This window comes from Ictalurus punctatus, chromosome 16 (assembly GCF_001660625.3).
Source record: "Ictalurus punctatus breed USDA103 chromosome 16, Coco_2.0, whole genome shotgun sequence".
NCBI lineage: Eukaryota > Metazoa > Chordata > Actinopteri > Siluriformes > Ictaluridae > Ictalurus > Ictalurus punctatus.
Genome location: NC_030431.2, coordinates 15447707 through 15460722, shown reverse-complemented (window position 1 = coordinate 15460722; position 13016 = coordinate 15447707). Strand labels below are relative to the sequence as shown.

Genomic DNA, 13016 nt, shown 5'->3' with positions numbered 1-13016 from the left:
GGATCAGAGACGAAAGCGAACGAAAAAAGCCGAGCGGACCCGAGTTGTCTAGCGACCATTTTTTTTTCTTCCCTCTGACTGCGTCCGCCATCCTTGAAGTCTTTGGCCAGCAGAAGTATTCGCTTTTTTCGTCTGGTCTGTTTTTAAAAACTCCGAGACCAGACAATGCCGTCTCTGTTATTCTGCGGTCCCAAATTAGCCGCCTGTGGGATTGTGTTAAGTATTTGGGGAGTCGTCATGTTGGTAAGCGTCGGCCTTCATCTCTGTGTCATTGACCGCGAGCTAAAATGTCCAACCACTGATGTTCAACATGGCTAGTTACAGAGGTTTATCTTAATCAAACTGCTGTTAACGTTATGATCTAATCCGACTGATATCTTTCTGCACCGTGTTATCGATTTTTGGTGTATTCTGTATATACCGTGTAAAGGATTTAGTGACAGTGTGTGTGTGCTGTTTATTATCCAGGCGATGCTGGGGATCTTCTTCAGTGCGAAGTCTGCTGTGCTGATCGAGGATGTTCCCTTTACTGAGGAAGACATCAGAAATGAGTGAGTTGGTTCAACCATAATGCTGCATAATATGGACAAGATGAGTGCTATTATGTCTGTATTGCCATTGCTATGTTGGTGGCCCCTTATTGACATCCCTAGGGTAGGGGGTTCGATTCCCACCTCCGCCCAGTGTGACTGGAGTTCTCCCCACGCTTGAAGGGTTTCCTCCCCCAGTCCAAAAGACATGTGCTGTAGACTGATTGGCATCTCTAAATTGGCCATAGTGTGTGAATGTGTGCACGATTGTGTCCTGCTTGGCACCCCGTCCAGGTTGTCCCCCACCTTGTTCCCTGAGTTCCCTGGGGTAGGCTCCAGGGTTCCCCAGGGTCCCCGACTCTGTGTAGGATAAGCGGTATAGAAAATATGTGGATGGATGGGTAATAGTGGATCCAGATCCTATCAAGTCAAGTGGCTTTATTGTCATGTCAATCAAATATGACTGGTACAGTATAGAATGAAACGAAATAACGTTCCTGCAGGACCATCGTGCTACATAAAACAACACAGGACTACAAGAGACTACACAGAACTAAATAAGACATACACACTACCTGTTTGCAATCCTGTCCTCAGGAAGGTGATACAGGGCAATTAAAACGTGTACTGTCACTGATTCTTGAACAGTTTCTATCCAAAAACCATCCAGTCCCTAAACTAAGGGCTATTGGTATTATTTATATACAACACTTACTGTGGATTGTGCAATAACTGTTTGAAACCCTTAAACTTGTACTTTATTTTACCTGCTGCATTTAGGCTTATGTATGGAATGTGAGTGTGTGGTTTACATGTGTGTATGTATTGCGACACCACTGAGCAGTTTCTGAAATTTTGTTGTATTTCGATGCAATGACAACAAAGGTTTTGATCCTATTCTACTCTACATTGTACGTGCACATGTGTGCAAACAGCACAAGACAGTGCAATAATTACTAAAACAGGACAATAGGGATCATATCCCGGGATCACTGGATGTGAGGCAGGAATACACAATGAAGGGGATGGCAGTCCATCACAGAGAACCACGGACCCACATTTCCAGACTCCTTCATACCTAAGTGCAATCTAGAGTAGTCAATCTACCAGGTATGTTTTTGGGAGAGAACCCAGAGGAAACCCAGATGGACAGTAACCCAAGTACAGGATTGAACCAGGGACCAAGTAATACATGCTGCATCACTGTGCCAACCCAAATAAAAATAATGATTAACTAATATTGTTTATCAACATGTAAACCTTAAGCAGAAATATAGTTGCAATCAAAATGATTCAACCCCCATTGCAAATCAGGTTTATTGTCAAAATTTACAAACTTTCAGCTGTGTGCAATGAACAAATCAAACAAAAGTAATTGAAATAGTTAAACACAACGAATGCTTCAAGTGGTTTCCCCAGTTTCAACTGAAAATGGAAATTATAATGATTTCTCCAGTCTCAAAATTATTCAATGCCTTCATGGCAAGCATCTTTAGTACTTAGAGCACCATTTTGCTGTTATGACCTGCTGAAAACGAGATGCATAGCTTCTGGCAGCGTTCCTGATGAATCTTAGCCTGTTCCTCATGAGCAATGACCTCCAGTTCAGTAATATTCTTGGGTTTGCATGCTGTAACTGCCTTCTTCAAATCCCAGCAGAGATCTTCTATGGGGTTTAAGTCATGTGACTGTGATGGCCCTGTAGAATCTTCCAGGACTTCATCTGCAAACAAGCCTTGGTGGAATTGGAGGTATGCTTGGGATCATTGTCCTGTCTGAAGGTCCAATGACACCCAAGCTTCAGCTTCCTCACAGACGGCATGAAGTTTTCTCCTAGGATTTCCTGATACTTCAATGAATCCATCTTGCCTTCCACACGCTGCAGGTTTCCAGTGCCAGAGGATGCAAAGCAGCCCCAGAGCATCACCGAGCCACCACTATGCTTGACTGTGGACAGAGTATTCTTTCTTCATTCTTCTTCCTCCAGACATACCGCTGATCCATCATGATGAAAAGTTCCAGTTTTGTTTCATTGCTCCACAGAACAGGATCCCAAAACATCTGTGGCTTATTTATATGATTTTCAGACGACTTTACTTGTGCTGTTGGGTCAGTAGTATTGTACGTGTTGGAGTTCTGGCATGGAAACCTTCTGTGTTTAGTACATGCCTTACTGTGCTCACTGAAACCTCAGTGTGCTCGGTAAATGGTTTCACACATCAGTTACAGTCAAAAAAAAATGTTCCTATACATTTTTTGTCCATGATTCCATTTTCTTGAGCAATGCAAAGGTTTTGCTTTTCAGTCTCATATGTTTCCTTGAAGTCAGTAAGGAACAGCACTACAGTTTATGTATTTATATATTGCATTTAACTTTTTTTTTTGTTTGTTTTGGCATGGAATATTCTGCATATGAAAGCTGAAAGCTGCTTTGTTAAACATAACACGATTTTCTGTCTCATATACAGCACAAACCCACCCCAGGCAATCTACAGCCTGTACAACCAAGTGGCCATCAACTGCTTCATCGCTGCTGCCATTTATGTTGGCGTGGGTGCTATCTCTCTGTGCCAGGTTCGCCTGAACAAGCGCCAGGAGTACATGGTGACATAAGCGGAGGATGTCGAGCAGTCCACCAAATCTTCCAAACGTTATTTATTTGCAGATGACTTTATTTATTCTACTGGATCGGTCGTAGTAGCAGTTCAAAGGTTTCCATCTTTAGAAAGGTAACATGGGGGGAAAAATGGGAAATACAGACAAATTAAAAGTATACTCTATTGGTGATGAGAAACAACTATATCAAATAAATTTTAAAATGTCCTTATGCATGTATGTGAAGATGGATGTTTTGTGAATTACACATTCCCACATCAAATTGGACAGTAGAATGTAGAATAAATGATTCACTGGACCACAAAAAGACCAACTGTTAACGATAAATAATTCCACAGCGTCGACGGTCGAAATCAGAGCGACTTTGGTGTGAAAACATTCCTGTGTATTAATGTGTGGCTCTTTATAGTAATAGAAACGTGTTATTTTTTCAGTGCATTGTGTTTTCATATCTTCATGTTGGAAATTCTACTTCTTAAGTTTGGTTTTTTTGTTCGTTTTTGTTTTATTCCCTGTTTACATTATATATGAATGTGACGGTGGTGTGACATTACCCTGAATAACATGTGAAGTGGAAATAAAAGGCTTATTGTTTAAACATGGAGGAAAAAAATTATCCCTTTGATTTATTTATTACAAAACAGTGAGAGGCAAGTTGTTTTCTTTATACAACATGATAATGTATTTATGGGGAGGAAAAAAAAAGAGCTTCCATTAGAAAAACCTAACCTCATAGAAAGCAGAACAAAGTCAGAGTTTTCCCTCGGACAGTCTGTAGACAGATACGTACATCTTAAAAGTGAGATTTCTCACAAGGCCAAGGTTCAGAAGGCTTTAATAAGATTTTCTTGAGACTATGAATAACATCATGTCTGGGGGTCGAGCATCGTCTCACAGGTGCGTCTTAGTTCTCCCAGTTTGACGCGGGCGTATTCTGCACGGTTCAGGGCCATCTGGCAGTCCTTTCGGGCTGAGTATGTTGAGCCTTCATGAGGTTGACCAGTCGCCACCTTTACTCAAATGGAAAAGGAGAAAGCACACACTCGTGCCTCAGGCTACTTGAAATGACTGCTAACGTCACACAAATGTGTTAAATTCCTTCACCATTTACTTCTACAGAAGTAATACTTTACAACTGTTAACTATTTATATACAAATGAATTCTATACAATTCACACTATTCTCCTAAGGAATAAAAGGGTGTTGCACAATTCTATGGAAACATGGGAATGGATAAGCTCACCTGTGTGAGGTAGCGGATCTGAGAGCTGAGCTCATTCTCGATCCTGTTAATGGAGGTCTGAAACTGGTTGAGCTGCCGATCTAATAAACTCGCATTATGCTTCTCCTTGGACAACTCCAGCACTATGGTTCCTAAAAGAAGGGCGATTGTACATGAGCCTGCAACAATTCGTAAAGTTTGCCTACTAACTGTCAAACAAACCATTATGATAAAGGATTTTGTCTTTTCCATTGACTTTATGCCACTCTAAAGCAGAAAGCCACTTATTGATACATCAAAGGCAAATAAATTTGTGTGACTTTCTGACTTGATACAAAAAAATAGATATATAAAATTGAAATACACTAATATTATATTATATTATATTATATTATATATATATATATATATATATATATATATATATATATATATATATATATATATATATATAAACTAAAATATACAGAGGATATTAAATAATAAACATTATACTATTGCAAAAACTATGTAAATGAGTAATGTATTACACAATGTAACAATTTTTGTTCCTGGGTAATAAGTGTTGCTTATGCAATTAGAAAAAAAATGTCTGTTAATCCCCTCAAACTTTGCTTTGGGACCAAGGTCACTGGTATTTTGAAATGTACCAGTTTTCACTGGGAAAATGGGCTAATCTGATTTATTTATTCAGGCCCTGCTCTTGGCACAACATGGCCAGTCTGTTTGAGCAATCGGAATCACCTGTAGCCTGAATGAGTGATGACTCTTCATGACAGCTCATCCAGGAGCCATAAAGCCGTGCAGTGCCCTGTCTCTTCACTCTTCTACCTCAAGGAGCATTGCAACAGCATCAAGACATTGGGATGACTTGAACTAAGATGAGTACGGCTGGGAGGTCATTAGAGACTTCGAAATGGTGGAAGGTGCTGATGCCACCACTGCACATCAAAACTGCCTTATGAAACGATTTGTCTCAGCTCTAGATCAGCAGTCTGTACAGGATTACAGGGAGGTTTTTTTGGTGATTCTTGCGGCCAAAAATGCTTGATTTTTGATGTTGTGGCTTTTTCATCAAAAAATTTGCGATGCAACTTGGAGGGTTTTTTTGGAATTTTTTTTTTGCTGAAAATTACTTGAATTCGAAAAATTGCAATTGCACAAAATCTCTCTTTTGCAGTGATGAAAATGAGACCTTTTAGCTGTACTCATGTTCGACAAACATGAATTGCAGACTGTTTTATCTGAATATACAAGTCCCCGCTGTAAGTTACGATAAGTTGTTAGAGCACATTCATATATAAACCTGAGATTTGTTTTACAGAAGGCACTACAGTCAGAGCTGCTAGTAAAGAAAATTAATTAACACCTTCTGACCAATCAGAATGGAGAATTCAACAGCAATCAGATCAGATCAATCAGAATGGAGAATTCAACAGCAATCAGATCAGATCAATCAGAATGGAGAATTCAACAGCAATCAGATCAGATCAATCAGAATGGAGAATTCAACAGCAATCAGATCAGATCAATCAGAATGGAGAATTCAACAGCAATCAGATCAGATCAGTCAGAATGGAGAATTCAACAGCAATCAGATCAGATCAACCAGAATGGAGAATTCAACAGCAATTAGATCAGATCCGATCAGATCAATCAGAATGGAGAATACAACAGCAATCAGATCAGATCAGATCAATCAGAATGGAGAATTCAACAGCAATCAGATCAGATCAGATCAATCAGAATGGAGAATTCAACAGCAATCAGATCAGATCAGATCAGATCAATCAGAATGGAGAATTCAACAGCAATCAGATCAGATCAGAATGGAGAATTCACCAGCACTGTGGTATGAACAGTATTAATGATGTGTGATTGTAGAGCTTCTCGTGGTTAGGCTAGAGGAAGTTCACGCTGCTAGAAGCTAACTAAAGTTTCAGCAAAATATCAGACATGGAGTTGAGCCGAGGCAGAAACCTGCACACTGAAGAACGACAGCGATCTCCTTTTCCACATCCTCCAGAGCCCGTAACCTGTCATTTGCCATTTTGCAGCTCTTCAGTGTCGCATCTACAGGAGAACAGACATGATTATAGCAAAACCCGCGTTTACCTTCAAACGCATTAGATTCCAGTAAACACTCCACAATAACAAAAATATTACAGCTCACTTACTTCTATTTTAGAATGACGTTAAACTAGTTTTATCTGATGTAAAGGCTATCAAATACTTAAAATAAATAAATAATAATAATTTAAAAAAGCATTCAAGGCAACAAACACAAAGCTTTCACTCGAGGGACGACAAGCCGAGTAGGACAAACTTCATCTAAAAGAAAACGCGAAAGCTCTTCAGTGCTTAATGTACTGAGAGGCAGGAAGGATGGACTCAGCCGTACTCTTTTAAACCAGACCTGTACCTGGAGTTTAACAAGAACATACATCGCGTACAGGTCCGTCGTACTGCAGAAAAGGATAAGAAGGACTTTAATGACATTATCTTTTTGTTTTTTATGATACAAGTGTGTTGCTAGTGTGAAGCCGGATTATGGAGGCATGGAAAAGTCACGTGCGAGCTGCACTGATCCACAGAGACTGCTTACAGAAAGATCCCTTCTCTGGACTCTTCACTAAAAGTCAGTATGATTAATTTTTATCTTTATTTCTATAAAATGTTTTCTTATAAAAAAAAATAAATAATAACAAAGTTTCTGACTAATGCCCAGTGTCTAGATTAGAAGAAATGTTAAATCTCCAAATGGGTGTATGGGAGGATTTGGAGATAGACAGAATACAGAGGTAAGGCTGAACCAAGGTATTTATTTATTTATTTATAATAATATAATGTTGTAACATATGGACTAGTGTCCAGTCTGATATACTTTAATGTTTTGTTCCTGGAGTCCAAATACAAATGGAGTATTGCAATGCCCAGTTGAGGAGAAAAACCCCCTGAAACTCTATCTGCAGCTCAAAGAGGAAGAACAAGTCAGGCAAAAGGTATATTTTTATTATTATTATTATTATTATTTTTAAATATACAAACTTTATACTGCTTTAGAAATTATTTATTTATTTATTTAAACATCAAAAGACATAAAATTGTAGCCTAACTCCACTGTGCCTGAGTACATACACTGTTTATAATGATAATGAGGTAATGGTAATGAGTCTTTATTTATCACATATACATTACAGCACAGTGAAATTCTTTTCTTTGCATACCCCAGCATATTAGGAAGCTGGGGTCAGAGGACGGTGTTAGCTATGATAAGGTTAAGGGCCTTGCTCAAGGGCCCAACAGTGGCAGCTTGGCAGTGCTGGGGCTTGAACCCCCGACCTTCTAATTAGTAAACCAGTAAAACTTTGCTTGTATCTTTCTCATTTGTAAGTCGCTTTGGATAAAAGCGTCTGCTAAGTGAATAAATGTAAATAAATGTAAACCAGAGCCTTAACTGCCAAGCCTCCACTGCTCCCACTGTTTACTGTTAATGTAGTGCACATTTTGGGAGTCCTCTGAAATGATGAGTGATGAATATCAGATAATACAATGCACTAAAATACAGAAATGCGTCTTGTTATTTTTGCGTTTTTGAAATTTTTTTTTTTTAATCAGGGCAAATGTTGTCTTGTAGTTACAGAATACTCAAAATGCAACTACAATTGAGTGTTGTTTCTACAGTTGCAATCAGAATGATTCAACCCCCATTGCAAATCAGGTTTGTTGTCAAAATGTACAGATTTTCAGCTGTTTCCAATGAACAAATCCAACAAAAGCAATTGAAATAGTTCAACACAATGAATGCTTCAAGTGGTTTCCTTGAGGAATCATCTTAAGTTGCATTTTCAGATCAATTTGGGGAAACCACTTGAAGCATTCATTGTGTTGAACTGTTTCAATTGCTTTTGTTGGATTTGTTCATTGGAAACAGCTGAAAGTCTGTAAATTTTTACAATAAACCTGATTTGCAATGGGGGTTGAATCATTTTGGTTGCAACTGTATGTGTCGTTTATGTCGTTAAGACATTTCCTAGCTATGTTCACCATTATTTCATCGCATGGTTTAAATTCGAGTGTTTTTGCTTATTTTTCAATTTTTAATTTAAGAATAGATTTGACAATCTGCTGATAAAATGTCCTCAGTCGATTGATAGTTGGTTAATAATACTCCGTAGCCAGAGTCAAAACGAAGCTTTGTTTTTGTCCATTTTATACAGATAATCTTTTGAAAAAATAAAAAAGGGGGCTGCTTAAGGGTTCTGTGGCTGGTAAATAGTTTTTATTAAGGGGTTCTGCTTGGAATGTTATGTAAAACGAAAACCCTCTGCTGTTGGGTTCTGCATATAACCTTTCAAGGTTCACACAGAGACACAGACCAAATAACCATTTGGATGTTTACAATGAGCGTGATATAACAATAATGATAGCATATTATTGCATTCTAGTAATTTTTCTATTGCTGTTAAAGATAAGGTTAATCAAATAATAATAATAATAATAATAATAATAATAATAATAATAATAATAATAATAAATATAATAGAAATGGGATTTATATAGCACTTTTCAGTGACGTAAAATTGTCATACATACCGACATAGTCATGTGAAAAAATAAGTACACCCCATGATAATTGTTGGCTTTTTTGACTTATTCGGACAAGCAAACATTTTTGGCACAGTGCCTATTAAGTTATAAGTTGATATACTTGAACAAACCCATTACATTATATTTCTGGCATTTGGCAGATGCCCTTATCCACAGCGACTTACAATTATCTCATTTTTTTTATACAACTGAGCAATTGAGGGTTAAGGGCCTTGCTCAAGGGCCCAGCAGTGGCAGCTTGGTGTTGCTGGTATTTTAACTCACGACCCCTTTTGCAGATATAACTTATTGTAGGCATTTTTGATAATTGCCCACCAGGCTTTCTGGAATTTTTGACCATTCTTCCTGGCAGTAGTCTTTCAGTTGCAAGATGTTTGAGTGCAGCATGTACTGCACGTTTCAAATCCCCCCGCAACATTTCAATGGGCTTCAAATCTGGGCTTTGACTAGGGCATTCCATAACACACTATTTCTTCTTTTTGAGCCATTCCTTGGTGTATTTGCTAGTGTGCTTAGGATTGTTATTCTGTTGGAAGGTCCACTTTTGGTTCAGTTGCAACTTTTGGACAGATGGCCTCACATTATCTTCAAGCATTATCTGATGTGATTCAGAATTCACAGCTGAATCAATGTATGCAAGTGACTGTCCAGTCACTGAGGAAGTGAAGAAACCCAAAATCATAACGTTTCCACCACCATGCTTCACAGATGGTATGCTGTGCTTCTCCTGAAAAGGTGTCTTTGGTCTGCTGTTACTGTGAGCAAACGACCCAACTGCTCTTGGGCTGAATTTGCTGGGAAGTCCAGTCCTGGACAAATTTGTAGATGATTTTCCTTACAGTGGACTGGTGTATTTCAAATAATTTGGAGATCTTTTTAAATCCCTTGCCAGATTCATAGGCACCCACAACCTTTTTTCTGAAGGCCTTACACAACTCTTTGGCATGATGACAGCACATACCTCAATAACAAAGGGAACCCCAGACACTAGTGTTGAGAGGGGTATAAATAAGACCGGTTCCACCTGCACTCCCTAAGCAGGTCCTAATTACTGGCACCCGATCTTGAACATCTGATTCTAATTTTATGGATTTGAAGGTGTGATAAATGTAGGGGTGTACTTACTTTTTTCCATGTGGCTGATCTGTGTCACCCAATTTCCATGGGGTGTACTTTTTTTTTTACCCATTTGACTGTATAACGTACACAGATCAGTATGGACATATACACACATTATAGACATGAACTTAAATAGGGAGACAAACATTTTTGCAGGAGAGGAGACAATGGTTACGGGTTAGGAATATTTTAAGTTGTGGAAAATGCTATGCTGGCATTCAGTGCTATGGAGTTTGGACTGAAAGATAATAAACAAGTCTATAGAGGAGGATCTGACAGTGCAGTGGGTTGGTAGGGTAAGCAAGGGGAAAACATTTAGAAAGGAATGAGATTGTTGTTGTTGTTGTTGTTGTTGTTGTTGGCTTTGTATACTGCAGGGAATTTCAGCTGGAAGTAAATGATATTTCTTCTCCAGCTTGCCCAGAAAGTCTCAGACCTAACCAGCGACCTTTACCTGAAGGAAGCAGAGCTGCAGTACTGTCACTCACAGTAAGTGAGCTTCCCGATACAGCTTCTGAAATGATGCATTCTGGTGATTTTATGTACGTTAAACATTGTATCTTTGTGTTATAGAGTAAGCCGCTACCGCACTGAAGCTGTTCTTTTGGCCAGAGGAGCGTGCTGTCTCAAAAACGATCTGTCCGAGTACGAGTATAAATTGGAGTGTCAGTCAAAGCAGTTGGCCACGTTGCAATCAGAGCAGAGGTCACTGAGGGAGGAGCTGGCACTTGTACGTCAGGAGAAAGAGGAGCTGCTGGAACGCTGGTTGGAGGAGAAAAGAGAGGAGGCAGAACGAATTAATAAGCATAATGCTGCACTGGAAAAGTGAATGTGCTATTTTGGAAATTGTACTAAAATTTCGAATTGTAGACATTTCCCACAGTCTAGGTCAGAAAGGGTCTTTGTTAGGCAGGGAGGCTTGTCATAATTAGCCATCTTTGTCCTCAAGATTTGGACCAACACAAATTTAGGAAGGTTATATTGTATATTTTAAATATACTATGCTAGGGGACTTTAGGCATGGTGGCTTAGAGGTTAGCAAGTTTGCCTTGCACCTCAAGGGTTGATGTTCAAATCCCACCTCCGCCCTGTGTGCTCGGAGTTTGCTCAGGGGTTTTCTCTGGGTACTCCGGTTTCTTCGCCCAGTCAAATGGACTGGACTCCCCCAGTCCATGGTTCCCTTCTCCAGTCCAATGGACTGGACTCCCCCAGTCCATGGTTCCCTTCTCCAGTCCAATGGACTGGACTCCCCCAGTCCATGATTCCCTTCTCCAGTCCAATGGACTGGACTCCCCCAGTCCATGGTTCCCTTCTCCAGTCCAATGGACTGGACTCCCGTAGTCTATGGTTCCATCCCCCAGTGCAGTGGACTGGACTCCCCCAGTCCATGGTTCCCTCCTCCAGTCAAATGGACTGGACTCCCCCAGTCCATGGTTCCCTTCTCCAGTCCAATGGACTGGACTCCCCCAGTCTATGGTTCTATCCCCCAGTGCAGTGGACTGGACTCCCCCAGTCCATGGTTCCCTCCCTCAGTCCAATGACATGCATTTCCAAATTGTGTGTGTTTGTGTGTGTGTGTGTGTGTGTGTGTGTGTGTGTGTGTGTGTGTGTGTGTGTGTGTGATTCTGCCCTGTGATGGGTTGGCACCCCGTCAAGGGAGTGCCCAGAGATCCCTGGGATAGTCTCCAGGCTCCCCTGCGACCCTGTGTAGAATAAATATCCAGAATGCGACTAATTCTAAAATGTATGTGGTTTGATTTGTAGACCAGTTTATACATTTTTGTACTTTAAAACGTTAAATAAGGAATTAAACACTGTTACATGCTGTTTTAGGAAAATAATCACAAAAGGGTGATGTGATTACCACTCCAAAGCTGATTATTTTCCAATAATAGCATGCCCCAACGTGTTCTATTTCTTTTATACCACAGCAATTTCCCACTGATTGCAATGTTTAATTTATTAACGATATATATATATATATATATATATAATTTTTTTTTTTTTTTTTTGAGTTACATTTAATGTTGTTGAACGTCCACGAAACAAGTCAGTTCCTGTAATTATTTACATTATATGAGCTTTTGAGGTTAATATGATGAAAAATGCAGCTTGACATGTTACAGAGAGACCTAGAAGTCCTCTGTCCTGAGACAGACTTTCATGTGGTGGAACGCACTAACAGTGGAGACTCCTTCTATGAATGTTAAACATCTCCTTCACCACATTAATGATTATACATTTTTAATCTTAAACAAATACTACTTTATTTATGTAAAAATGAACCATAATCACATCTTAATATGAAAAAAATATGTTGTCGATACTAAACATCTTGATTTTGCTCCTCCCGATAGGTGGAACAGTTACGCTGGTCGACTGAACAGGCGTCTGTATTCGGGGCCTCGTCGGCAAACACGGCCAACTACTAACAGCCGAGTTATCCAAAGAGATTCAGCTGATCAACCATCCACCAAGCAGGACTAAATACTTCACTGATTTACTTTTAATTCAGTTTACTGACAATTTGCACTTTACTAAAGGTTAACTGTGTATATATATATATATATATATATATATATATATATATATATATATATATATATATATATATATATATATAAATAATATTTAAAAAATGTTTATTATTATTATCATTTTAATGTGAATTCCAAGCCAGTATGCAAAATAAACTTTATAAAATGTTTTGAAGTGCATTGCTACATTATATATACAGACTCACACTCACGGTCGACTTTTAATAGGAACACCTGCTCACCTGCTTATTTATGCAGTCATCTGATCTAAGTCAATTATGTGGTAGCGACACATGCAGATACAGGTCAAGAGCTTCAGTTAATGTTCACATCAAACATCAGAATGGAGAAAAAGTGAGATCTGTGTGAATTTAACTATGG

At 39.0% G+C, this 13016-nt stretch overlaps 3 protein-coding genes across 5 annotated transcripts; 2 read left to right on the top strand and 1 right to left on the bottom strand.

Moving 5' to 3' along the window:
• The first annotated feature begins 18 nt into the window (after positions 1-18).
• On the top strand, positions 19-3748 carry rnasekb (ribonuclease, RNase K b). Its single transcript, XM_017489397.3, has 3 exons — positions 19-243; positions 469-551; positions 2999-3748. The coding sequence occupies exons 1-3, from the start codon at positions 166-168 to the stop codon at positions 3141-3143; spliced, it is 306 nt and encodes a 101-aa protein (XP_017344886.1). The 5' UTR covers positions 19-165; the 3' UTR covers positions 3144-3748.
• On the bottom strand, positions 3747-6927 carry med11 (mediator complex subunit 11). 3 transcript variants are annotated; one of them, XM_017488253.3, is made up of 4 exons: positions 6813-6927; positions 6349-6441; positions 4390-4520; positions 3747-4156 (listed from the first exon to the last, which is right to left on the bottom strand). In XM_017488253.3, exons 1-4 carry the CDS (start codon positions 6865-6867, stop codon positions 4013-4015), a joined length of 423 nt encoding a protein of 140 aa, XP_017343742.1. In that variant the 5' UTR covers positions 6868-6927; the 3' UTR covers positions 3747-4012. The 3 variants fall into 3 exon arrangements, with proteins under 3 accessions (XP_017343742.1, XP_017343743.1, NP_001187819.1); XM_017488254.2 differs by having other exon boundaries at positions 6791-6906; NM_001200890.1 differs by lacking the exon at positions 6813-6927 and adding an exon at positions 6546-6660 and having other exon boundaries at positions 3748-4156.
• Positions 5107-12677, top strand: si:ch1073-143l10.2 (uncharacterized protein LOC565165 homolog). The gene is made up of 7 exons (XM_017489395.3): positions 5107-5294; positions 6894-7006; positions 7097-7169; positions 7274-7370; positions 10514-10587; positions 10672-10923; positions 12456-12677. The coding sequence occupies exons 2-7, from the start codon at positions 6919-6921 to the stop codon at positions 12583-12585; spliced, it is 714 nt and encodes a 237-aa protein (XP_017344884.1). The 5' UTR covers positions 5107-5294; positions 6894-6918; the 3' UTR covers positions 12586-12677.
• Positions 12678-13016: the final 339 nt, after the last annotated feature.

What these genes read in the sequence shown, in the direction of transcription:
- rnasekb (XM_017489397.3), top strand. Translation starts at nt 166, where the DNA reads ATGCCGTCTCTGTTATTCTGCGGTCCCAAATTAGCCGCCTGTGGGATT. An exon ending in TTTGGGGAGTCGTCATGTTG is followed by an intron (nt 244 to 468) that starts GTAAGCGTCGGC and finishes TTTATTATCCAG; the next exon opens with GCGATGCTGGGGATCTTCTT. An exon ending in GAGGAAGACATCAGAAATGA is followed by an intron (nt 552 to 2,998) that starts GTGAGTTGGTTC and finishes TCTCATATACAG; the next exon opens with CACAAACCCACCCCAGGCAA.
- med11 (XM_017488253.3), bottom strand. Translation starts at nt 6,867, where the DNA reads ATGTCATTAAAGTCCTTCTTATCCTTTTCTGCAGTACGACGGACCTGT. An exon ending in ACGACGGACCTGTACGCGAT is followed by an intron (nt 6,442 to 6,812) that starts GTATGTTCTTGT and finishes GTTCTCCTGTAG; the next exon opens with ATGCGACACTGAAGAGCTGC. An exon ending in TGTCGTTCTTCAGTGTGCAG is followed by an intron (nt 4,521 to 6,348) that starts GTTTCTGCCTCG and finishes CCCTTCTTTTAG; the next exon opens with GAACCATAGTGCTGGAGTTG.
- si:ch1073-143l10.2 (XM_017489395.3), top strand. Translation starts at nt 6,919, where the DNA reads ATGGAGGCATGGAAAAGTCACGTGCGAGCTGCACTGATCCACAGAGAC. An exon ending in GAGATAGACAGAATACAGAG is followed by an intron (nt 7,170 to 7,273) that starts GTAAGGCTGAAC and finishes TTGTTCCTGGAG; the next exon opens with TCCAAATACAAATGGAGTAT. An exon ending in AAGAACAAGTCAGGCAAAAG is followed by an intron (nt 7,371 to 10,513) that starts GTATATTTTTAT and finishes TTTCTTCTCCAG; the next exon opens with CTTGCCCAGAAAGTCTCAGA.